The sequence below is a fragment of the Peromyscus californicus genome, unplaced genomic scaffold, assembly GCF_007827085.1.
Source record: "Peromyscus californicus insignis strain IS unplaced genomic scaffold, ASM782708v3 Scaffold_4__1_contigs__length_199733344, whole genome shotgun sequence".
NCBI classification, from domain to species: Eukaryota; Metazoa; Chordata; class Mammalia; order Rodentia; family Cricetidae; genus Peromyscus; species Peromyscus californicus.
Window position 1 is genome coordinate 138,807,156 of NW_026294562.1, and position 26,897 is coordinate 138,834,052.

General features: G+C 44.1%; 1 protein-coding gene across 3 annotated transcripts in view; it reads left to right on the forward strand.

Moving 5' to 3' along the window:
• Chrna7 (cholinergic receptor nicotinic alpha 7 subunit) overlaps nucleotides 1-26,897 on the forward strand; it is a 122,508-nt gene that overhangs the window by 51,592 nt on the left and 44,019 nt on the right. For 2 of the 3 annotated variants that reach the window (XM_052714421.1, XM_052714422.1), the window contains one exon: nucleotides 11,755-11,864. In XM_052714421.1, coding sequence (XP_052570381.1) covers nucleotides 11,755-11,864 — 110 coding nt within the window. Of the gene's footprint in view, nucleotides 1-11,754; nucleotides 11,865-26,897 lie in introns of those variants that run through there. The other variant, XM_052714423.1, reaches the window with a different exon arrangement.

Here is a 26,897-nt window from a genome sequence, read left to right on the forward strand (position 1 = left end):
TGCCATGGGCCTACCTGTTCCTGCCCCATGTGCATGTGCTCTAATTGCATGGAAAGAAGTTCTGAAGAGAGTTGAGGCTGGTGCTTGACCCCACCCCCACCCTCCAGCCAACTGAGAATGCTGGAGGACTGCATGCAGATTGTCCTGTCTGATGGGATGGGACCAAGGATGTAAGACTGGCAGCAGCAGGACTCTGTGCTTGCTTGTATTCTACTGCTGCATGATTCTAGGGCATTCCAAAACATTCCATGCCAGAGATAAACAGATGCAGGGCCACGCCTAGAGACCCATGGCCTGTGTTGTAGCTGCTCCCTAGCTCATAAGTACCTCTCCCATTGTCTGAATTCTCCAGAACTGCGTGTTTGAAGGAGGCTGAGGGATCCTTAGCCAGGGTGTTCACAGTCCATACTCTAGAGTCCCAAGACGGTCTTGAAAGGATACTGAGAATCGAATACAGTGATTCGGAAGTCCACAGTCAGAAAATACTCTGAAGCACAAAACATTTTGATTGCCAAAGTGACACTCAGAATGTTTCAGATTCTGAATCTTTGGGATTTTCAGATTGGATATGCTCATCTAGCAAAATCTATGCAAACTGCTCCAAAATCCCCAATCTCCTGAGCCCCCAAACACCTTGGTGCTAGCATTTTAGAAAAAGGATATTCAACTTTTATTTTATCCTTGAATTTTTAATTTGACATGCATATTTCTAATCTAAATTATTTAACTGTAAAATATAAGTTCCATCAAATTGTAAATATTAGAATCTGAGTTTAAGAGTGTTGGCCTCTATTTTAGGTGGAATCTTCATGCCACTGTGATTCTATGCACATGTAATTCTTATAAACACAGATCCCTGTCTCTCGTATATTTTACACGGTCTCCTTTCCTCTTTGTATCTTCATTTCTTGCTTCTCTTCTCCCTCTTTCTTTTCTTATCTTCCTCCTTCTCTTTTAGCTTCTTTCTTTTCACTTTGTTTTTTTTCTCTTTTCTTTCTTTTTAAGACATGGCCTTGCTGTGTGGTTCAGGCTGGCTTTGAACTCCCAGTTCTCCTGCTTTACCATCTCAGGCTCTGGGAATACAGGCAAGCATCACCATGCCTATTTGTACACTTGCATTTCTAGTACTTCTTTTTAATTAGGATTTTGTCCGATTGCACAGTTTTGTATTTGAAACTCCTTCATTAAGTACTCTACTTGGATTTCTCTCACATGTAAATATTTCTGTAGCATCATTCCTGTAGGCCATAATACATTAAAAAAAATTCTTCTGAATTGATTTAAGGATGCTACTATTGGTATATAATTCACCAGAGTGAGATGGATTACAAAGTTCTAATTGGAAATTCTTGTTTGTCAAACATGACACTTGGTTTTAAATTGACTTATGCATCCACAGGTGACTTTTATTTTTAGAAATGGGCAACCAATGAAGTTGTGGCCCTTGGTTCTGTCACTGCTTTATTACAGATGAAGGAACCTACAGAGTTGGAAATGATCAGGCTTTGTGTAGCCATGTTTCTTAGTTCCTTGAACTTGCCGGGTTATTTGCCAAGAATAATGTTGTATTCTACTGATAATTAATATGCACCAATGCTGTGGGTTGGCCCCATGCATGGTTCTTGAGTCAGTTGTATAAAAGTAGGAATTGGGTAATTTGAAGGAAGCCTGTCTTTCCTTTTAAAAAAAATTTTTTTTTAATTTATTTTATATACCAACCACAGTTTCCCCTCCCTCCTCTCATCCGATTCCTTCCCCCAACCTCCTTGCTACCCCCACCTCCCATCCACTCCTCAGAAAGGGTAAGGCCTCCCATGGGAGTCAACAAAGCATGGCATATGAAGTTGAGGCAGGACCAAGCTCCTCCCGCTGCATCAAGCCTGAACAAGGCATCCCTTCATAGGGAATAGGTCCCAAAAAGCCGGCTCATGCGCCAGGGACAGATCTTGGTCCCACTACTAGGGGCCACAAACAAACCAAGCTACACAACTATCACCCACATACAGAGGGTTTAGGTCGGTCCCATCCAGGCTCCCTAGCTGTCGGTCTAGAGACCTTGATCTCCCATGACCTGGGTCAGCTGTCTCTGTGGGTTTCCCTGTCATGAGCTTGACCCTCCCCGCCCCCCTTGGTCATATGATCCCTCCTCCTCTCTTCAGCAAGACTCCCTGAGCTCGGCCCAGTGCTTGAGCCTGTCTTTCTTGTAGTGTAGCGGCAGGAGAAGTAGCAGTGGAGCAGAGCTGGCCCTTGGCAGGTGAGGTTTCTAAGGAATCCATGTGTAGTTGAGAGGTTAAAACGGGTGCTGGAGGTGCACTCAGCTACAGAAGAGCCCTCTCACTGAGGGCTCTCCCTATCTAGTAATAGTGTGGAGCTTTGGAGACAGTCCCCTGCAGGCGTTAAAACAACCACATGCCCAGGGGTGCCCCTCTCCTGGCCTCCTCTGTGTAGGCCGGGATTCGTGATGTCTAGGAATGCCAGCTGCATCCTCCAGGACACTCATCCCTCCCCTCTTCACAGTCATCTTACTCTGGCCAAATGGCAGCACATCCTCTCAGGCCAGAGATCCCAGTATCACCCTGAGCCTTTCGTGTTGAAAAACTTCTGGTAGCTCAGCTTTCAAAACCGATCCTGCATCTAACCGTCGTCCACCAGCTCATGGCTTCCCCTGTTGTGGCTGCCTTTCTCACCTCCATCAGTGTAGTCTTACAGCCAGCCAGCCTATTCATCTCCCTTTCTCCCCTAGTTGTGCCTATTCTCAGCACAGAAGCCGAGTGACCTAAATGGAAATGAATACCTCCAGACCCAGATCCCGCCCCTTCCGGGGCTCTGGGCTGTTTGGATGAGCTAAGAGCTGAAGCTGGTGAGGTTACCTTCCCGGCTTGTGTCTTCTCTTACATTCCTTCTGAGCTCTTCTTCCTTCATCTGCTCCCACTGCCTTGATGGCATCCACACCTGTTGCTCACTGATGACCTTCTGGGATTTTGCATGCACGGCTCTCCCTACCTAGAAAGCCACTTGCTGGGTTCCCTTGCTCTCTTCTGTTGTCTTCCCAAACACCACCTCCTGAGATGCTGCTTCTTCCCAGGCTGTATTCAGTCTACGATGTTTATCGACCCTCCCCCACCACTTTTCACTGTTGTGAACAGAAGAGCGTGGTGGACACATGTCCTGCTGCTGAGCTGTGCTCCAGCCCCCAGTTTATTCTCTTTGCTGCTCCTTTCCTCTAATAAACTTCTCACCCTCTGACGTATCTGGTGCCCACTTGTCCACTTGCTCCTTGCATTCAGGTCTCTCCTTTGCCGCTGACTAGCAGCTCTCATGTGCTGGGGTTGAGCCCCACTGTATGTTCCTCCAGATCCTAGCTCACTGCCTTGACTGGCAGTAGTCACTGAATAACCTTTGTTGAAGGAATGAACAAACCCAAAATTCTACATTAACCCGGGGCAGGGGGACTAAGTTGATCCAAAATAAAGTCAACTCCTCCTATATCACAATGGGATGCTGTGTGTTAGTTAAGTTCTGGCAACTCTTGGAGATGATGGCTGTTTCCCTGGGACCTGTGAGGAACAAAATAGCTGTTGACACCTTCCTTCCTTCCTTCCTTCCTACCTTCCTTCCTTCCTTCCTTCCTTCCTTCCTTCCTTCCTTCCTTCCTATCTACCTACCTTCCTTCCTTCCTTCCTTCCTTCCTTCCTTCCTTCCTTCCTTCCTTCCTTCCTTCCTTCCTTCCTGCCTTCTTTCCTCCCTCCCTCCCTTCCTCTCTCTCCCTCCCTCCCTCCCTCCCTCCCTCCCTCCCTAACCCATCCTCCCCATCCTCCCCCCCTCTACATATCTTTCAACATATCTTTCTCTGTGGCCATGGTTGGCTAGGTGCTTGCTGTGTAGCTAAGGGTGGCATTGAACTTGAGGTGATTCTCCTGTTTTAGTTCCCCAAGTGCTGGAATTATACCCCACCATGCCAGTCTACAGAGAGAAAGATGTGCCATGGACAGATGGACAGTTATCTGTACCTATGCCCACCTCCCTGGCCCTCAAAACTTCATTGCTTTCCAGTAATGTCTCACACATGGCATGTGATTTTAAAGCGAGCTGGTTTCCAGGGAAATTACAGCAGGACTATTACGGTACTGAGTTCAGATATTCCATAAATAAACACCTGCTCTCTGAAGGCTATCACTAGAGACCTTCAGATTTCTCTTTGAAGCACAGCTTAGTTCTAATTAAGAGCTGCATTTGCAGAAATGTATAGAGTTTCACTTTTAAAATCCCATTTATCTATTGAACTCACCACTGGGAGAGCCTACTCTGTGGAAGGCATTGACCACAGCCACGGGAGAGCACTTAGAAATGTATTAGCCACATTTCCTCTTTCAGCCATTTATAATCAGGCTGTGTAATTAACTCATTTAAAGAAAAGGTTTAGCACTGAGAGATGATAAATGTTTGAAGAGATGGGATGCTAATTACCCTGATTTGATCATTGTACATTATATACATGTAGTGTGTTAGCACACTGTACATATAAATAAGTGCAGTTGTGTGTCGATTGATGTTTATTTAATGGTCATCATAGCAAGTCCAAATGTTTCCCCAGAATATTGTAAGAATGGGTAGGTATACAGTGGAGGTCACAGATGGGAACAGTCCTGCTTTATCAAAATGGAAGGCAGAGAGGCCCAACTCTTCTAAAGGGAAGATGGGCAATGCTGGCACTACTGTGTGTCCCTGTATCAGTGAAGCCTACCCAGGTAAACCTCTTCCTAGGCAGCTTGTGCCCTTAGGAGACTGGGTGATGACAGTGATCTGGAAAGTGGCACCACAGACGGTAGAGGGCTATGACAGTGCCTCTCCACAGCGTTTTCAAGGCTCCCCAAGAATCTCGGGTGTAAAACAAATATAAACAGTTAAGAAACGAAAACCCATGTCTGTGTACCCTTGCCTCAACCTGGCATTGCTTTGATTAAGTCCTAGTTGCAGGATGGACACTGGGGCCTTGCGTGTCACCAAGGGCAGGCATGGGAGCTTCTTTGGGACAATTGATAACAGCCATCCATTGATTCTTATTTCTGTGTTCCCTGGCCACTCACCCGCTTGGCCTGACCTACTTGGACATGTTCAAGAATGAAGCTTGATCCTGAAGGTAGCAGGCCCAGAGTTCCCAGGAGAGCTGGCAGGGCAGGAGTGAGGGCTGCCTTAGTGAGACAGAAGACGGATAGTCAGGAAATGGTTTTCAGCATTGGGTTTTAGTTCCTGAAGCTTCATTTCACTAAGTTCTGTTCTGAAATCTGATCCACATAATCTTCTCTCCAGGGTGTTTCAACTCTGAAGTTAATTTTCTGCAAATTATAGATTTTTCAATCCAGTCAAAATGGCAGAGTCACTAAAGTTTTTTTAAAAATGGAATTCTTCTTGACCTACCCCTTGCAGATTTTGTTATCCCGGTCCCCAGGCATCTTTCATTTCACATGATTGCGATTATTCCAACAGCCTAAAGAATCCAGAGTCGCTGATCTGAGTCTCTTCCTAGCCTGGGAGGAAGCTGCTTGTAGATTCCTCCTGCAGAGATTTCGCTTTTGGGAGACTGTTAGACAGCTTGGATCTAATTCGTGAGGAGATATGACAGAGGGCATTTCAGCTTCTGTAGAAATGCTGGAACCTTCCAGATTCCTGCATTTGCTTTTTATAATCCTCCCCCTCTTCTCTGGAATATCAACCATTTTGCCTTCAGATTTCCCCATCTTTCTGTACTTACTCTCTATTTTTAGACTCCTAATTCTAATTATAGTAATAATAGCCTTCACATCACAGAATATTAGATTGTAAACCATAATTAGTTCTAAACTGCTTCCCTTTTAATTTTCTGCATTTATTATCTGTGGAGCAGAAATACCACACATTGTGTTTACACATTAGCCACCAGTGGGCTGCTCAGCGCTGGACTGCAGCTGGGACAGAGTGGGTGACATTGAGCATCACAGAGACAAAAAAAAAATGTTATCAGGAAAGGGTAGAAGGGACTCATGTTCTTCCTTTGAGATCAAAATACTTCATCAGAAGAATTTTCCCCCAAATTGGGTGATGTTTTCTGACACCAATTATGTGATGTAATTTTTAATACCAACAGCAATTCTCTAACTCAGCTGGATATCCATTTAATTCAGTTCTGACATTGTCCACCTTGAGGTAATATCTGAATCCTCAAGCTCAAGGACTGTGTCCCACAAGGCTGTTCCTACTTCAGAAACACATTGCAAATGTGGTACCCTGCAGACGTGGTGCCCTGTACTCATTGCACTGACTCTGACTTCAGGGTTTCTACAGCCGTGGATTCAGTACCTTCCTAAGATGGCCAGCTCTTTGAGGTACACATTTACTTATGTTTGTTCCTAAGGATGAAACTCAGAAGCTGGCATGCAAGAGGCACTAGGGCCGGTGTTGAGTTTGGTATTCCCCTGCCTCTCTGGACATGCCACACTTCTGTGCCCCTGGTGAGCACACTCACCTGAAACTTCACTGCTCTTTGTTTGGAAGTTTGTCTCCCTCCATCCCTAACCCCACCTCCTAATTCCGGACTGGAGGAGGGGATGGGGTTGAACATTCCCACTCACTGATCAGGCAGTTTGCCTTCATGGAGTCCAGCTTCCTTCCTGAGACTGTGGGGACCCCAAAGCTGCTATTTTAGCATAAGCTCAGATGGACCCCTTTAGCAAAAGATATTTCTGTCACTCAGTTACAAGAGTTTGAGGTGCTCTATGCAAAGAAAACCAAATGTATTTCTCATTTTATTGCAATGTATTTTTAAAGGAAACAAAACTATTTTATTTCTAAAAAAATATATTTTTTGAGAATTTCATGCATTGGTATTATATATTTATATCATTTCCAGTCCTTCCTTCTCTAACATCTCCTGTGTCCTCTCCCACTCTTCTTGAAATTATTGATCTTTTTCTTATATTTTAGTTATTACACACATACACACACACACACACACACACACACACACACACACACACACACACACACACACAGACCCAGGGAGGTTGAGAGAGGGAGGAAGAGAGAGAACAAAGGAAACTTGGTGGGTCCCTTTATTGTTGCTCATCTGTATATGTGTGTTTAGGGCAGACACTGGTGGTTAGAGAACCTGGCCTGGCGGTGGTGGCGCACGCCTTTAATCCCAGCACTCGGGAGGCAGAGCCAGGCGGATCTCTGTGAGTTCGAGGCCAGCCTGGACTACCAAGTGATTTCCAGGAAAGGCGCAAAGCTACACAGAGAGAAACCCTGTCTCGAAAAACCAAAAAAAAAAAAGGAGAGCCTGTCAGGGGGCTGGTCCCTGGAGAAGACTGGCTGTCTCTCTCTCAAGCAGGATTGGGCTGCCATTTCTCTGTTTACTCGGGTTCTTACCCCAATATCTGACTCCTGACTTTTATTGATAAAGAGTAATTAGATAAACACTTCCCTGGAATTTCCCCCATCTGTGTTGGCATGACAGTGAGTGGTGTAAATATTCCTGCCCCATGTTCTGTGATGTTCCCTGAGCCTTAGGGATGGTGCCGTAGGTGTTATCAGTTGCGGTTAGAAATACCAGCACCAGTTGTTTTCTGCATTTGGGCTAGTTGTGGGTTTCCGTGATGGTCTCTGTGTGCTTCACAAAGAAGCTTCTTTGATGAGGGATGAGATCTATACTTATCTGTGAGTATGAGAAGAAGTATTTAGAATGCAGTTAGAAAGTATAGCAGTTTAGACAAGAGGGTAGGACCCTCTTCTTGAGGGTCCGTGACCTCACTAGCCATGCGTTGCTGGCTGGATTTACAGTACCAGGCATGGACTTCCTCCTCTTGAATGGGCCTTTAGTCTAATTGTAGAGCTCTTGGTTACTCTTATATCTTAAGTGTCACTGTTTTACCAGTGGGGGCTATCTTGCCTTGCTGGTTATTATTGTGGTTCCCAGCCTTTATAGCGGGGCGGGACTACTGATTGCTTTTCTTCCTTGGCTGCTAGCATAGCACCTTCATATACTATGAGAGCTAGTCCTCAAAGAGGAGGCTTCCAGGTTGGCTCTAGCTTGATTCCTCTAAGTCCTATATCCAACTAAAGTGGGTGGTATCTTCAGAACTGCATTTTACCTTCAAGTTCTGGGAAGCAATCAAGAGCACCGTCAATAATCTATATTGATTTGGGCATGTCTTGGTCTCCCTTGACCAAGAACTGCAAGTGAGGATATTTCACCTGCCTGGCTCTGTCCAGCCCTGTTTTCATGCCATCTTTAGACACACATTTAAATAAAAGTTCCCTGCAAACTCAAGACAGGCCCATAGAGGGCTGAGGCGTCAGAGTCGGGTAAGGAGTTGTTGCCACAGAGGTGCATCCTGCATTCCCACCTCCCCTTCCCTCTGCCACTGTACAACCCACACACTTTTCATTCTGGGGCTTGCTGTCTTTGGTTCATTCATGTGGTTTCTCAGGAGCTGCCATGTTGAAAGGTTGCCAGGTGCTATCCATAGAGAAATACGCCTTGGGCTCCTCCTATCCCCACAGGCCCAAAACCTGAGTGGCAGAAAATGCTTTGGGAACACACATCCATTCCTGCTAGAACCAGACTGCAAGGACCTCATTCCACATTTTTTCCCTAGGAAGCCCCCAATAGGCAGCTTAAGGTTCATTTTTCAACTCCTATGTTGTGCTAGCATGCCTCCCACATCTCCCATGCTTCTTATACCACTGTTTGTATCTCAGACATTGGAGATACTGTAGCCCTGTGTCCTGTAGTATTCTGTAAAATGAAAGCCTCATTTTCTAAAGCCATCATTTGTTGCTTGTCTATGAGGACCCCATGATTTTGCCCTGATGCTGCAGGAGTGGTCTCATTTTACCCTAGAAGATAATTCAGCCCCTACGTTCTCCCAGCAAGTCTCTCACAGCCCAGATCTGTTCTTGCAGCCATTCCCCCTCACTGGCCGGTAGGTCAGGTTGGTTTTGACATCAGGGAGAGTAGCATGCACAGATCATCACCTTCAGAGACTGCATCTGTTCTGTGTTGCTATGGTGGAAGGCTTGTAGTACAGAGAGAACTTTTGCAGAACCAGCCCCGAGACAGCCCAAAGATTCATTTACTTGAGGTCTGATGATACAATTGAGTCTTGACTCAGTGACCAACTTAAATACAGAGCTGTCAGAGCTTTTTTCTATCATCACATTGACATGCTTGGATTGTGGTGAGCTAGGAGGCACACAAACAGTGCTGAGCAAACAAAATAGCAGTGATATCACCTGCCACAAGACTGGGGAGTACCTGCAGCTGGGTATGCTCAGAAGCCAAGGGATGTGGGGCAAGATGGGAGGTGTGAGGCAACTCTGACCTGGTCCCTGTAAGTGGTCTTAAGTTTGAACAACTAGGTGATCCCATCCCCTCACTTCCCAACTCCTCCAGTCATCATGCCATCAGGCTTAGGAGATGGGTCCTTGTCTGTCATGGCAGCATGCCTTTAAGGGAAGTTCTTGGAACTCTTGCCCCCGTGGTCACAATAATGGTCACTATGATTAACTCAGAGCAGCATCCCAGGGTGAAGTAGAAGATGGAAGTGTGTTGATACCAAAGCAGCAGAGAGAAATGAAGGGGAACATAGAGCCAAGCACATCCAGATGGAGCAGGCTGTTACAAACATGGTTTGGCTGCTCTCCAGGAGCTCCCAGCAGACCACTTGAACCAGGCCAGAACTTCCTCGGTGTTCCACTCCCCATAAATCTCATCAACTGTGGGCCCCTGCAGGAGAGGTGTTAATGTCCCAGTGATGCTGCTGCATGCTGAGTTAATGTAACATCCTTGTTTGCTGAGGTGTCCCTAGTTGTTAAAGCCCCTATTCTCTGACATCAAATTATTCCAGTTCTGAAGTAGACTGTAGAACACTGCCTGTCCTCCAGAGGATGGTTAGACCTTTGAGACCTGTCCATGGATCTTCATGGCCATAATAAATAGCTCTAGACCCACAATGCTCATCTGTGTATTCCAAGTCTAGTAGCTCTGACAATCTGGTTCCTTTGGCTTAAATATTGTTTTATAATGTTATACAGAACACGTGGTCAGAAATCAAATGGAGATTGCTATACAACCGAAGCATTTATATGTGTCTTAGCATAAATAATTTGGCTAAGTTTCAGGGCACAAATGAGAATGTGTTTGATTATGGGGGGCACTCTGGTTCTCAGTGGAGGTATAACACCTTCCTAAATCCTGGAAAGTCTGGATCTTGCCACACGAATGTCAGCAGAGACACATACAGAGTTGGTGGGTCCTTTACTGCCAGCCCTGAGACCTAATGGGGCAAGGCTGGCAGCCTGTCAGTAGTAGGAGACTCTGCTGTGGTATCTCTGCAGTCTTGGCCCTGGGAATGGCTGGAGGTACCTGGTTATTGGAGCAAGGATTGTGGGCCTTCCTGGGGGTAGAGATGACTCCGTAGGGCCTGGCCCCAAGTTGCTGTACTTATGAACGTTCCTGGGTTCTCATCCCTGTGTCTGTGTTCTACTGCTGAGGCCCAGAGTTTGAGGTATCAGCTTGTAGTATCAAAAGCACTGTCCATGCTGAGAGAGATGACTAGAAGGATTTTATGCAGTCCAGTAGAAGCCCAAGGGAAACTTCCAGGAGTCTACAAGGATGACCCCAGCTAAGACTCCTGGCAGGAATGGATGCATATAGCCTGAACTGGCCATCCCTTGTGATCAGATTGGTGACTATCTTGGTTGTCATCAGAGAGCCTTCATCCAGTGACTGATGAAGGCAGATTCAGAGACCCACGGCCAAACATTAGGCTGCACTTGGGCAGGGATTGTAGGAAACAGGGGGGTCGGGAACATTGCAGGAAAACCCACAGAAACCACTAGCCTGGCTCATGGGAACTCAGAGTCTAAACTGACAACAAAGGAACCTGCGTGGGACTGACCTAGGCCCTCTGCATATATGTGACAGTTGTGTTGCTTGGTCTATATGTGGGAACAGGGGCTGTCCCTGATGCTTTGGCTGGCACTTGGGAATCTATTCTTCATACTGGAGTGCCTTGCCCAGCCTCAATACAGGGGAGGGTGCTTGGTCTTATGGCAGCTTGATATGCCATGCTTTGCTGAAGCCCATAGGAGGCCTGCCCCTTTCTGAGCGATTACAGGGGAGGGGTGGCTTGGGGAGAGTGGAGGGGAGGAGGGGGGTGGGAGTTGGAGGAGAGGATGCAGTTGAGATGTAATATAAATAATTTAATTAATAAAGAACTGTCCATAAGACAAAGTCAGAAATCATGTTTAAGTGTGCCCTCAGAAGTTCTGAGAGGTTCTGCTTTTATGGAAACAAATGGTTGACTTTTCTATAGCTTGGTTTTGTTTCCAGTTGGAATAAGTGAATTTATTTTTTTTCAAAATGCCCTTTCGGGAAAACTTTGAAAGCAGAACCATTGTTCATTTGGCTAGAAGCAACCCGTCTACCGAAGGAGGAGAAGCCTAAGCCTAGGGGTGTGCAGTGAGTCGGAATTAGCTTTAATGCCACCATCTGAATGTGGTCATGGTGACAGCAGGTCCCCAAATGTGATTTTTATGCTATTCTAGATCATTTTAGAAGGGATTATTTAATTCTCGGTTTCCTTACACTTTATAGATACCAGCTCAGTTGTAGAATAATGTCTGAACTCTTGGCTTTGAACTTTCCTAGTAATTTCTCACGAGAAGTAGAAGTAAGCCGGGGACAGCATACTGCTAATGCTCCATCTTTGTCAGTCTTGGACAGATCACTATTTGCAGTGGAACATGTCCGAGTACCCGGGAGTGAAGAATGTTCGTTTCCCAGATGGCCAGATTTGGAAACCAGACATTCTCCTCTATAACAGGTAAGCGCATCTGACAGATGGGAAATGATCTTCCCTTGCATGCATGGAGCAATAAAGCATATTTGAGCATTTTACAGAAAAGCTGGCTGTGTTATCTTTAATTTGGAGCCATTGCTCCTTGTGAGACTTTCCAAGTGGGCAGGTCTCTGGGAGGCTGCTCTGTCCCTCTGCTGGTTTTTGCTGTATTTGCATGTAAATTCAGGTTGTCCCACCTGCTGCCAGAGGTGCCGGTCCAAGGGACTGTACTATAGATGCGTAAGATTGTTCTCTTATTTACAGGAATGTAAAGCATTCTTAAAGCAGTACCTTTGTATCTGAATGACAGCCATTACAATCCACAGCGGAAGGTGCCAAACAGCATGCGCACTGCAGACTACAGTTTAGACCTGTCTGACTTGTTCCCCATTGTGCACTAGCTATCTGCTGCACTTTGACTGAGTTCCTGCAGAGCATGCTTCTCACAGAAGCATGTGCACAGGCTGAGGAAGATCCGTAAGAGCAGGATGATGTTGATGGCAGTCATGTTTTTATCTTGCGGGCAAAAATTTAAAGGATTCATTTGTAATTCAAGGCAATGTGATTTGCAGCCCAGATGACCCAAAAGCAAGTTTCTAGGCAGGCGTAAGTTCTAGAAGCAGTGAAATTCCTTGTCACAGCTGTGTGGCTCAGTAAGAGAACTTTGAACATCTCTGTTCTAAACAGGATGGCCAGTATGATGTCATGCAAAGGGGAGGGGGGAGGATCCTAAAGATCTTGCACCTTTGCTTCTGTCCGGGTAAAGAGAGGACCCCAGGTAATCCTGACTCAGGACACTGATCGTCCACCACTGATCAGTGATCCCTCAGAGAATTGCCTGGGCAGCTGATATATTCTACTTGTATTTGCTACTTCCAGGAGCCTGGACATCCAGGTTCAGTTTCTTGTATTCACAAATTTCATTGTTTCTGGCTTTCCCTTGAATGACTGAATGTGCCTCTAGAAGAAAACCACCTCCTCATTTGTGCCACTGTCTGCTTCTTAAGGTTCAGATAACTGACCTTGTGGGATGTCCGAGGTCAGACTGAGTGGTCCTTTATTGAGTGGGTGAAGCAGCTGAGGTCATCCATTTCCTGGAGACTGCACTGATATTCCAGGTCTGCTGTGGAACGGCACCATTTTTTAAGGCCACTGCTTAATCAGCAGACATTTGTGTGCTAATGGTTCTAAAGGATAAATGACTGAGCAGAAAGTGTAGCCAGGCTTGACTTCTTTTGTGTGTGTGTGTGTGTGTGTGTGTGTTGGGTTCTTGCTGTATGTGAAGACTGTCCTAGAACCTGTAACCTTCTGCTTCTACTTTTTAAATGCTGGGATTACAAGCATGCAACACCCCATCTTACTTTTTAGTTGATGTTTTTCTGGGTCTGCCTCTAAATACAGTCACATTTCCAGGTACTAGAGTTTAGAATTTCAAGGTAAAAATGTGTGGAAAAACAATTGAGAGTTTGTAAGGAAATTTCTGTAATGCATGCGGCATCCCTAGTGGGGCCCTCTGCAAAGGGAGGATATTCAGTACCAACATTCAGTGGCAGTTGTGTGTTTATAAGTGGGAGGATGATGATGTTATCTATCAATTAAAACTGTTTCGTAGTTCTGATGAGTTTTATCTGAAAAGTATGAGTATGTTTTTTAATGTAGTAGAATTTCAATAATGGGGCAATGAGAGATGGTTTTATGGCTGTGTATAAGACTGTTAACTCTAAATCATGACATGTTTGGTGATCCCAATCTTCTGGCTAATGGAGAGTTACTAATTAGTCTATAGAATTAATTTCAAGGAGCACAGATAGAGCAGCTTCCACCTGACATATGGCACCAGGCTTCCCTTCAGAACACAAACCATAGTCTAGAATTCTGCTTGGATGACACACTTTAGAAGCTTCCCTGTTCTTTTTTCCATATGACTGTTGATCATATCATCAGTGTCCCTCGTGGAGTTCAGAGGGGCCACCACAATTTCTGCTTTCATTTTTTCTAAGCAGTTAATATTATTGTTTGAATCTGAAATGTCTAACACAGACTCATATGTTGAAAGCTTGCTCTACAGCTGGTGGTACTGTTATGGGAAATTCTGGAGACTTGGAGAAGTGAGCCTAACTGGAAGAAATATGTCTCTGGGAGGGGGTCCTTCAGGGTATAGTATCTCTTGTCACTTCCTGCCTACTGTCTTTGCTTACTGGTCCCCTGTAACATGAACAACTGCCCTCTACCAGAGGACCCTGAACTCGTGATGTTCTGTTCAGTCTCATAGCCCCAAACAGCCAGGAACTGAACCTTCTGAGACTGTGAGCTGAAAGAAATAGCTCCTCCCTTAAGATGTTTCTGTCAGGTCTTTTGGTCACTGCAACACAAAAGTAACTCACGCAGTGGGATGTACAAGTTCCATGATGAGTCAGCTGCTAGCTCTCTGGCTTTTTTACCCACACAAGCAGAATGTAAGATGCACAGATTACAGAGGCTTTTGTTTAAGCCAGCCATAGACTTGTGTCATTTACCTAGCGCCACAAAACAAACTACCCCAAACCGAATGGCTTGAAAAATCTCAGAATTTTACTCTATTATTCTTTGTGATACTTGGGCCTGACCAGACCCATCTGCTTGGGTGTCTGCTCCATGTGACATTGGCAGACTGTGGTCACTGGGGATGAAGGACACACACTTAGCCTGGGCAGCTGGCAGGGATGACAGCCATGGCTCTGGACGGAGGCTGGGCTGAAGACCATGCCACCTTGGCTTTATTCCTCTGTCCTTTTTCACGAGTCTAGGTGTCTCAGCTTGATGGTGGGGGTACTCTAAGAAGTGGGGACTGGACAGAGAAGTTCCGGAACAGTCACCCACTCCATTCTACTGCCCCGAGCAAACTGGCTCAGCCTCTTCTTATCCTTTTGACACCAGATCTTCAGTAAAACTTTCCGAGTTTTACCCATTTTCGTTTTTTGGTGTATGATAGCTCTTCTCCCGAGTCTGCCATCTGCCTGCCTTTCCTGCATGCCCAAGAGAAGTGGACTGACTTCACTTCCCTTGACTGTTCTTCAGAAATCGCCTTTTGTCTTCACGTGTGTAATGTGGCATGTGCGTCATCATACATAGATATATACACTATAAAAAAGAAGAGCAAAGGAGAAACAAAGGAAAGAAATCACATTATCAACCCCCCCCAAAAAAAATCATGAGAGAGTCAAAAAATCAACAGCAGAGATAGCAAGCACAGGCTTGTCTTCAGTAAAACCTTGACCTTTTGGTATTTTATGATGGGAGATTTTGAAAGCGGTAAGCTTAATACTTTCTGTCTGTTTCAGGCACTAAGAATATTATGTTGGGCCCATAGATATACTGTGGTCCGTTCATGTATGGATGAAGGTGTAACGGCTTCCCAAAGAAAGAGGTTAAAATGCCACCATTCTTTGAGCTAACATGGGGACATCTGGAGATGCCTCACAACCATGGCTGATTTTTGGTTCCAGTTTGGTGTCAAGAGTCCAGGTGTATAACACTATGGTTTTGAGATCATGTGTCTGTGCTTTAAGAGGCTGGGTCGCTGCAAAGCAGATACCTCTGCACCATTGCTAGAATGGACTGATGCGCGTTTTCTTGATGGATGGGAACCAGTGCTGTGCTGCCAGCCAGTGGGACTGCTGTGAGGAGAGGATGGGCGTTAATAAGAGCCCTGCCTGGTGCTGGTTCCAGTCGTTTCTCCGTCACTTTATTCTGCTTTATTCTGCTTCGTTTGGAGCCGTCCGTTCAAGGATTTTTCTGAACACAATCTAGCTCAAAATGAGTGGCAATTATAGGTGGCTTGTCACAGTTCCCCCTTTTTGGATAGAGTGAAATGCCTTTCTGGTGTCAGTAAGTCATCTTACAAAAGAGAATTCTGTATGGTGACATAGAGGTGGCCCCTGCCCCATGCAACAGCAAACAACCGCCTTAGCCTCCCTGGGAATCTTTTTTAATTTTTTTAATTGCCTAGTAAGAGAACATGTTTGTGGTAATGAGAAACATTTGATGAATGTATTTAAAGATGTGTTTGTCAGCTCTGATTTTGAGGACAGCACTGGTGGTCAGACATCTCTTTCATTGATTGTGTGGAGCTCTGTTTGCACATCTGTAGGCAAGTTATCTTTCTTTCCATGTCCCTGTGACCCCTTGGTTGATGGCAAACCTGTGGAGACGTGTCTGTGTGCTCCAGCCTGTTAAGGCTCCTGATGGAGATAACGAGCGACACACCGTTGGAACAAAATGTTTTCCCCTGTGGAGAGTCTGAGGTTCTTCTAAAATGAACTCAAGATTGGAATGTCAGTGCGTGTGGTTTATTTGGGGAGTGATACCAAGAAGTGCTGGGCCGGAGGGGGAGTGTGATGGGAAAGGATGGGGAAAGCAGACAGCACTGGGGCAGCTGGGCCATGCTCACTAGGAAGTGCTGTGTGGCCATCTCACATGGTTCTGGGGAAGCTGGGGCTGAGGTTTGTACGAAGCTACTCGCTCCCTGGAACCTCTGGCTAGCTTGCCCTGTACACGGACTCGAAAGCCTCTCGAAGACAGAGAGGCAGCTGCCAGGACCTTGTCAATGTTGTTTTCCCAACTCCACCCTCAAGGTCCAACATGGCTATAGACCCAAATTCGGCCTCCAGTGGGGACGACAGCAGCGGAGGGAAGCATTGTGTGTGTGGTAAGGAGGCTTCTTAGGATGTGCGATGGGCTGGGTGTTCTCAGGCAGGCAAAAGGAAGGGAGGTAGAGGAAGAACTGAAAGCCTAGGTCCACATCTTAGTAGGTGGTTCCTGTTCCACCATGGGCTGGAGTGTGTTCACAGAGGTTCCACACAGGTTCATAAGTGAAATGGGATCTCAGGGAGTGACCACTTAGTGTTATGCGAATCAACACTTCTACTCATGGTATTTGGAAATAGAACTGAGGTTGGCCCATTAGTGCACAAAGCCCTCCTCCAGTCAGGGCTGACGCTCGTGGGCCGAGGGCATGTCTCAGAAGTTACCAGGACAGTTCTAGGATGCAGCAGACATCTCCTGAAGAGCAGTTTTGCCACTGTGACTTTTGAGAAGGAGGAGTTAACATTATGTTGCTGGAGTATCTGCATTTTCAAATGTTCCCATCTCATGGGGATGCTCTTTCTAAACCGTGTGAGTGGGAAGCGATGGTATGTTTTACAGAAGTGAAGGGAGCTAGCCATCTATGTTAGCATCTCCAGACTCATCTTCCAAAAGGCCCACCACAGCTTCCCCTGGCTGCTGATAATGTCTGTTTTTCATTTGTTGACACATTCAACCAATCCTGAGTGAAGGCCCCACACTACCACTATACATTGTGTGATGAACCAAAGATGCAGCCTTGTCAGACCAGATCATGTCCCTGTCCCTTAGAGAATGGTGGAGAGCATGTGACAGATTGTAGGTACTCCCAGAAAAAGAGCAGGGACAGAGACAGTGGGACTGGAGTCAGAGGCAGGGTAGAGAGTTTCACAGAGCAGCAGGTCCTATGGTGTCAAGGAGGGCAAAGGGCTGTCCGGAGTGTTTGTGAGAGATACATAACGGAGGCCGAGACACCCAGGGTCCACTGACAGCTTGGCTTAGTGTGTTCCCTGCACCAGCTGGCTGTCTGCTTCTGTAGTAGGCTATGCATGTTGCTGTCTGAATACTATTAACTCTGGAAGTTCTGAAAAACCAATAGCAAAGTCAATGAGTATAGTCCATGGGAAAGCAAATGGATTCTGTCTCCTGGGTGAATTCCTCTTTTCAGAGGTCAAGTGAACTTTCCTGGATGACTGTGCATGAGTCTCCTTTCTGGATGCGCATCAGAATTGTTTTTAATACCTTGCTGTTCCCTTGTCAGTGAATGACTTAAATGTCATCCTTGACAAATGTCCCATTTATATTTGTGCAAGAATTGTCACTTAAAGTTTTTATCTATTTTTATGGCCCTGAGACAAGAACATGTCCTCTGGATCCATTCTAGGAATAGAAGGGACCCATGTGGCCAACAGAATTGGGTGGTAAGATAAGGTCAGCAACTGGAGAGAGAGTTAGGGACAGGATGGAGAAGGAGGAAAACTGATAGCAAAGTAAATGAGTGTAGTCCGTGGGAAAGCTGATGGATTCTGTCTGGTAGGTGGATGTGGGTCAGGGTCCTGACTCTGTGAGTGGAATGGGAGAGGCTAATCTTTTTCATAGAATTTCTGTTTCATTTCTCCTTTGCTCTGAATAATTTACAAGGACTTTTTCATAGTTTCCTTCTATCTTGCTCCCAACTGGTAGCCATCAGGTGACCTTGTCCAGACTGAACGTACCTTGCTCATGGCAGTGAGCCCGTGTGGCTTCTCTGGCCTCTCAATAACTTGGAGAAAAAGGTGTGTCAGTGGCATTGTCGCTTGCCCCTGTGACCCCAGCTAATGTAGACTGCCTGGAAGCTGCTGTGTACGCCAGAGTAGCAGACTTTTAGCACTGCCTGCCCTATTTCGCACCCTCTGCAAAAGTTTCTGTGGTGTCAGCTGAGCTCAGGTTACTGTCTTGACTTGCTACTTTAACACACTGGAGCCGAGTCCAGTCTACTGGGCACTTGCTTGATGCCAGGGAGTTTTTTCTTCCTAGACTATGAAGTTGGCATGCTCATCCTTACTCCTCAAGGGAGGTCACTGGTGTGCAGAGATGCTTGGTGCCTTTTCTAGAGTCACACAGCTAGCTCTTTGATAGTGTACCATCTAGTTTACTACTGTTTGTATCCCTGGTCCTGCCTGTAAAGTGCATGTATTTTTAGAACTCCTAGGTTTCAAATTTGTATGAATGAAGTTGCATAGTAGGATGAGTATTGGTTATAATAATATATGTTTCCTTATATTTTTGTCATTGTAACAAACTGTCTTAGTTGCTTTTCTATTACTGTGATAAGATACTATGACCAAGGCAGCTTATAGAAGAAAACGTTTATTTGGGGGTTTGCCTCCATGACCATCATGGCAGGGAGCATGACAGCAGACAGGCAGGCCTGGCACTGGAGCGGTAGCTGAGAGTTCACATCTTGAGACACAACCACAAAGTAGAAAGAGAAAGCTAACTGGGAATGTTTGCTTTTATGAACCACTGGTGGTCAGCCACCAGTAACATACTTCCTCCTCCAACAGGGCCATACCTCCTAATCCTTCCCAAATAGTTCTACCAGCTGGGGACCAAGCATTCAAATATATGTATGGGAGTCATTCTCATTCACACCGCTACACATATCCACACAACATAAAAAGAGGACAGGTTTATTGTGGCTCGTGAGATTGGAGGTTTTAATCCGTGATCAGTTGACCTCACTGCATTGAACCTATGGTGGCATACATCATGGTGAGAACATAAAGAACAGCACAGATACACTGGGGTCCCACAGTCCTCCTTAAGGGCAGGTCATTGTATCTAAAACCTTCCTGTAGGACCCACCTCTTAAAAATGTCTGCCTCTTCCCATTAATATCATGAAGAATTTGGGGGTGATAGTGATATCAAAACTATAGCAGAGGGGTGTGCATTTCAAGAAACTTGGAAGAAAGGATTACAGATGTTCTAACCACAATGTAAAAAAAAAAATTGAGATGATAATAATGCATACTTTGCTTTAAACATTATATAATGCATATTATATAATAGATGTGTATGGTTATGATGTATCAAGTCAAAATTGGAAGTAAAAAGAGTAATGTGTGCTCTTTCCTCCCTCCGAGCTGTCTGACACCTTCCCTGGGCAGTCCTGCCTGCCTCAGCCTTCCTCTCATTCTAGGAGCCGACTGTTTCTCTCTTCCTGAGCTGCTGTGACATTTCCACACTGCCACTGCCTGCACTGTGTTCAGCGTTCTTCTCTGTCTGGAGAAGGGGCTCTAGTCTGTTCCTGAGCTGCTGTGGGATTTCCACAACTGTCACTTCGTAATGAGTCTTGCACAGTATCTGATGCCTACCTTATTTTTGACCCAATCTCTGGTGAACGAGGAGCCTTCCTGTGATGGAACTTGGAGTGACAAGCTCCGATTACCCTGTGAGAGTCTGAGCAGAATTCCCTGCTGTGGGAGTTTGTGCACATTCCCACTGCCTCTCAGTAAGCTATCTGTGCATCAGTTGCCCACATGGAAGGAGAATATAGAGAGCTTTGGACCACAGGGTTGCGGCTTCAGAGGGACAGGCTTACCCCACCTTGGGACCTTAGCTACATAATCAGAAGGGGTCCAAGCTGATATGTCCCATGGGGTGTTTCACACATTTAGATATTTTATATTTCCTAGCTATTGTGACCAGAGAGACAACAGATGTAGCTGAGCAGGTATCTCTAGAGTAGGATATTGAGTCCTTTGGGCATATGCCAAGGAGTCATATAGCTGTGTCATATGGTCGATCTCCTTTTAGGTCTTTTCAGAATTAGCCACACTGATTTCAGTAGTATGGACCAATTTGCAGTCCTACCAACAATAAACGAGGGTTCCCTCCTTCCTATACCCTTGGCCGCATTTGCTGTTAATGTTAAGAAAACAATTCTTAACATTAGCCATTCTGACTGGGGAAGATGAAATCTCAGAGTAGTTTTATTTGCAATTCTCTGATTGCTAGCAATGTTAAGCACTTTCAAAGTTATTTCTTAGTCATTTTTTAATTTTTTTCTACTGAGAACTCTCTGTTCAGCTCCATAACCCATTTTTTGAATGTGTTAATTATTTCCTTGATGCTTTGATTTTTGAGTTCTTTGTATATTCTGGATATTATTGCATTCCATGTATGACCAACAAATATTCTCTCACAATGTGCAGGCTTCTTTACTCCATCAATTGTTTCCTTACCTGTAAAGAACTTTGTTTTTAGTTTTATGAGGTTCTATTTGATAATTGTTGGCCAGAATTTATAGGCAAATGGAGTCCTATTTAGAAGTCCTTTCCTACACCTCTATCATGTAGTGTACTGCCTGTTTTCTTCTTTCACTTTCCGCCATTTCAGGTTTCACACTGAGGTCTTTGATGTATTTGGAGTTGGTTTGTGTAGGGTGGTAGGTATGTGTCTAATTTCATTCTTCTGTGTGTAGACATTCAGCTTGTTCAAGATGCGTTTTTTTCATCTCTGTCAAATACCAGCTGGCTGTAGCTAAATGTACTCACGTTTGGGTCTTCTGTTATGTTCCATTGGACTATAAATCTGTTTTTGTGTCAGTACCATACTGTTTGTATTTCCATAGCTCTGAAATATAACTTGAAATCTGATAGGGTAATCCTTCTAGTGATTCTTTCTGCCTGGGATTGCTTTGGCTATCGCAGGTCCCTTGTGTTTCATTATGAATTTTAGGATGTCTCATCATAAAAGTCCCAGAGCATGTAGGACTGAAGGGAATATGCCTCAATGTAATAAACGCTTTCTATGAAAATATGTATTTTAGGCTTTTTTTCTATCTCTGTGATGGGGTTCTGATTGGCATTGCACTTAATCTATAAACGTCTTTTGATAGGATGATTGTTTTCACAATGTGAATTCTCCTCATGCATAAATAAGGGGGGGGGGCTTCCATCTTCTTTCTTCCTCATGCTCTTTCCTCAGAGTATTATAAACGTCTTTTCCCTTCTTGGTTAGGCTTTTTCCTGTGTGTGTGTGTGTGTGTGTGTGTGTGTGTGTGTGTGTGTGTGTCTGTGTGTGTCTGTGTGTGTGTGTCTGTGTGTCTGTCATGAGTGGGAGTGTTTCCATTTTCTCAGTATGCTTGTTATTCATATTTAGAACAAATATTGGTTTTGTATTTTATACTTTGCTTAAAGTGTTGATCATTTCTAGAAGTTTTTTTTAAATTTTTATTGAAAATGGAGTTTTTCTCACATAATATATCCTGATTATGATTTTCTAGAAGATTTTAATATCACCTATGGATATAATTTAATATCCCAGTAGGGATAATTTAACTTTCTCTTTTCCTATCTTTATCTCTTTAATTTTATTCTATGGTCTTAGTAGTCTAGGTAGGACTTCAGTCACTATATTGGATGGGAGTCAGGGTAGTGGACACAGCCCTGTCTCATTCCGAATTTCAGTGGGATTGCTTTATTTTTTTCTGTTAGAATGATGTTGGCTGTGGGTTTTTCAAATGTACCTTTTATTACATTGAGATATGTTCCTCCCAGTCTTGGACTTTATCATGAAGCCATACTAGATTATATCAAAGGTTTTTTTCTTTATCTATTGAGATGATCATGTAATTTTTGCTTTAAGTCTATTTATATGACGTATTAAATTTATTGACCTATATATGTTAAACCATACTTGCAATCCCTAGGATAAAGCCAACTTGATCATGGTGGATGATCTTCTTAATAAATACTTGATTTGCAAGTATTTTATCAGTAATTTTTACATCTGTATTCATCATAGATATTAGGCTGTCATTTCCTTTTTTTGTTGTGTTGTTACCTAATTAGATACCAAATATATATCAAATACTGGCTTCATAAAAGAGGTTTGGAAGTTTTCCTTCAGTTTCCATTTTTTTTGGAGTAATTTAAAAATTATTTGTTGTAGACTTTCTTTGGAATTCTGGTAGGATTCTGCTGTGAATCCATCTGGGCCTGGGTGTTTTTTTTTGTTGTTGGCGGTGGTTTTTGTTTTTTTTTTTTTTTTGGGGGGGGGGTTGTCAGAAAACTCCATTACTGTTTCAGTCCCTTATCTGTTATGGGTCTCTATAGGTTGTTAATCTCTTCTTCATTAATTTTGGTAGTTGAGATGAATTTATAAATTTATCCATTTATTTAGGTTTTTTAAAGGGATATAGGTTTTTAAATTATTACCTTATAGTGTTCTGAATGTATGTGGTGTCTGTTGTGTGTTTCCCTGATTCTGTTAATGAGTCTTTTTTGTTTTTGTTCTTGTTTTGTTTTTGTTTGTTTGTTTCGTTAACTGCGCTAAAGATCTATTGATCTTGTTTATCGTAAACTGGCTTTTAGATTTGTTAATACTCTGTATTTTGTTGTTGTTGTTGTTTCTACTTCATTCATTTCTGCTCTGATTTTTACTTCTTCCTGTTGACCTGATTTGGGATTGTTTTGTTTCTGTTTTTCCAAATTCTTGTGTCATATCACTAAGTCTTTATTTGTTCTCTCTGGTTTTTAATGTGTGTGCTTAAATCTAGAACTTCCCCTATTGGGACTGCTTTTAATGCGTCCCAAAGGTTTTGTTGTATTGTTTCCATTTTCATTTAGTTCCAGGATCTTTTAAAATTTCTTTCTCATTTTTTTTGACTCATTCATCATTCAGTAATAATTTTCATGAGTTCATGTTGTTCCTGGAGAGTCTTCTGCTGTTGATTTTTAATGGTCTTCTGCATTGTTGTGAGATAGGGTGCACAGAGTTACTTCTTTTCAATTTTATTGTTGAGGTTGTGTCCAGGGTGTGGTCTGTTTTGGAGAAATTTTCATAAGCTACTAAGTAGAATGTATGTCCTTTTTTGTCCCTAGTCTCCAAGCCTGGTTCAAGTGGAGTTGCCCTTCCTGTTCACTGGGCCAGCCTGGTGAATTTTCTAGATGCCGGCCTTCTGTGCTGCCCTCAATCTCTGGGCCTAGCTCTAGATAACAGCTTGGGTAGTTGTGCAGCCTTGTGAGTGCCCCAGGTGCTGCTATCTCTCAGTAGCCTCACATTCTCAGACATAGTACAAGTAGCACAGTTTACACACCAAGAAGACCTATGTGCTGTCTTGGTTATCGTTGAATTGGAATCATGTTACTTCATCCCTCCAGTCATAAATCAACCCTGAGTAGCTGAAAGACTGTCCTACCAACTCTTGGTACCTGCTTTGAAATTAATCAAACTTGGGCAGAAACACAAACAAAATCACACTTTATTCAACAGAGGCAGGATAGAATCTTGCATTAAACACTTAACCAACAAAATGCCTACATTCCATTGCAAAAACACAAACACTGTGTAAGGCCAAGACAATATGGGCCCCTAAACCCGCTAGCCCCATAGAAATGTTCTCCAATGAGAATGACTTGGAAGAACCTCAGGACACCGAATTTAAAAGAATAATCATAAAATGACCAACTAATTCAAGGAATTTAAAGACTGCATGAACAAATACCTCAAAGAACTTACAGAGAATAGGAATAAACTCCTGAGTACAAGAGGGAGAGAAGGAAGAGGGAATCAGGATGAGGAGAAAGAGGAGGAGGAGGAGGAGGAGGAGGAGGAGGAGGAGGAGGAGGAAGAGGAGGAGGAGGAGGAAGAGGAGGAGGAAGAGGAGGAGGAGAAGGAGGAGGAAGAGGAGGAGGAGGAGGAGGAGGAGGAAGAGGAAGAGGAGGAGGAGAAGGAGGAGGAGGAGGAGGAGGAGGAAGAGGAGGAGGAGGAGGAGGAGGAGGAGGAGGAGGAGGAGGAGGAGGAGGAGGAGAGTGGGCATTCAAGGGGCAGTGAGATGCTCCCAGTGTTGAGTCCACTCTTCTGGTAAGAGTGGCACTTATGCTTTCATGGGGATTGAGGTCTCTTAACCTAAACTCTTAGAAGTCCAGTCTGGAGGCTGAGGAGATAGCTCAGTAGATACAGTTGTTGCTTTACAAACGTGAGGACCTGAGTTCAATTCCCACAACCCACAAGAAAGTCTGTGTGTAGTTGCGTGTGGTTGTAATCTCAGCACTGGGGAGCAGAGACAGGCAGATCCCTGGAGTGCTCTGGCAAGCCAGCCTAGCTACTTTCCAAGTTCTATGTCAGTGAGAGACTTAGTCTCTCCAAAATAGTGGGTGGTACCTAAGGAACAACACTTAAGTTGTTCTCTGGTCTCTCCATGTATATGGATACACACGTGTACACACACACACACACACACACGCACACGCACACGCACACACACACACACACGCACACATGAACACACACAGTCCCACCTTTTTCTGTTGCTAATATTGCTATAATGGTAACTAAATTAAATTTTGATGTGAGTTTCGAAGAAGATAAATATCTAAAGACAACTTTTGCTTCAAAGATCATAAGATCATTTGCCCTGGAGCCAAATATGAATGACCGTAGCCTGGGAACACAAGTTTAGATTACCCCAAAGTTCATGTTCCAAGGTAGTAACAGTTTCATAAGGTTTTTATAGTCATAGGACAGAGCCAAGTTATAAATCAAGGCATCTTTTACATACATTAGTGGAATACTAGATGGGTGGGTTAACACAGACCAGGGAAACTCTGTCATAGGCCTCCGACATTATCTGACAGCATTCTTTTTTTGTTTGTTTTTGTTTTTCAAGACAGGGTTTCTCTGTAGCTTTGGCGCCTTTCCTGGAACTCACTCTGTAGCCCAGGCTGGCCTCGAACTCACAGAGATCCGCCTGCCTCTGCCTCCCGAGTGCTGGGATTAAAGGCGTGCACCACCACCGCCCAGCCTGACAGCATTCTTAGTTTCTTGGTTGATTGGAAGCTAGGAGTCTGTTCATGCATTCCAATGGATGTAATGTTAGATTAGTGATGTTAGTTTAATAAGATGTTAGCTCAGTTATAGAGGAGGGCAATAAATGGCCATTAAAAGGACTGAAGATAGCCCAGTAGAATTTGGCTCTGAATCTGGAGCATTTCAAACTCTACACAGTCATGGAAATTCCAGTTGGTTAACCAGCCTTGCTGAAGATTCACTGAAAGGTGTGGTGGTCTTTTGGGAAACTTTCATTCACAAAACCATACTACATATACTATGAGCAGATGTTAGCAAAGAGAACACTGAGTCATAATGAAATCTAAATGCCTGACATATATTTAAGTGCAAATATTGACTTAGAGCTTTAGGTCAGCAAGAGATTAGGAAATAACAGGTAACAGTGGAAGTTTACAGATGAGCTTCTCTGATTTTTGTATGATAGACAGGTCCTAGTTAGATGTGCAAGTGAGAAATGTACAGGTTGATATCTGTGTTTAGTGCTGGAGTAGCTGTGTGAGGAGCAGAGGCAGTGTTGTGCTTTTCAGACCATTGGATGTTAAAGAACAGCAAAAAATGCAGGAAGAGCAAAATGAAGTCTAAATACCTCAATCTACTTGGACCACAGAAGTAATTGAAGGCGACTGATTTTGTTGTTATTATTGTTGTTTTTGTTTTGGGTGGTGCTGGTGATGGATCTCAGGGCCTTCCTTAGTCTGGGCACGTGCTGTACCCCTGAGCTTTGCCCTGGCCCTAAAGATGATTTTAAGCTAAATCTACCTGACATTCAACTGGTACAGAAAGCCTTTGTGAACCTCCTCTGTGGCTGAAGGCGCAAGCCTTTGGGAGCAAGCTTCCTAGATCCCTTTCCAGTGAAGTTTTGGTGTCTATGAAGAAGTCAGGGAAGGTCACTTGGAGCTGCATAAACAGACATCACCAACTCTGTTTGCTCCTCTCATCTGTAAACTCACGTGTTCTTCCATGGAAGCCTTTTCTTCCCCTTGCAGCTTGCTGAATCGCCGCTCAGCTTGGGTTATTTGGAAAGTCACATTTTCCTGTGTGCTCATGCATCTATGAATAAGAATCTGTTTGCTCCTGCTAATCTGTCTTCGTTACTTCAGCCCACAGGCCTCCGATACTGAACCTCCAGGGGCAATGGAAAGTTTCTTTCTCCCAACATTCAAGGGAGTATGGCAAAAGGACAAATAATAGGAAAGCAGCCATTAGTAAAAAGCCGCTAACTACAAGTAGCCTTGAATAATTTTCCCTTAGACAAAATTGGGCCGTAACACCAATCAAAATCAAACTATCAGATATCAACCAAAGGTGGATTTTAATCAAGGTGATCCTATGATTGAAAATAGAGGCATTTGAAAGTCATGTGTAAAATAAAAGAAAGCTGAATTTAATATTCTTATTTGACAAATAGGGGTTAAAGACAAAGTGCATGAGAAGACATGATAGATATTTCATGCTGCTTAAGAGAAATTCTGTTGAGAAAACACAGTGACCTAGTCATGTGTCTTCAAAGGCCAAGCAGTCCATACTAATTCATCACCAAGGTGAAACTGGTGAAAACCAGTCTCAGGAAAGGTGA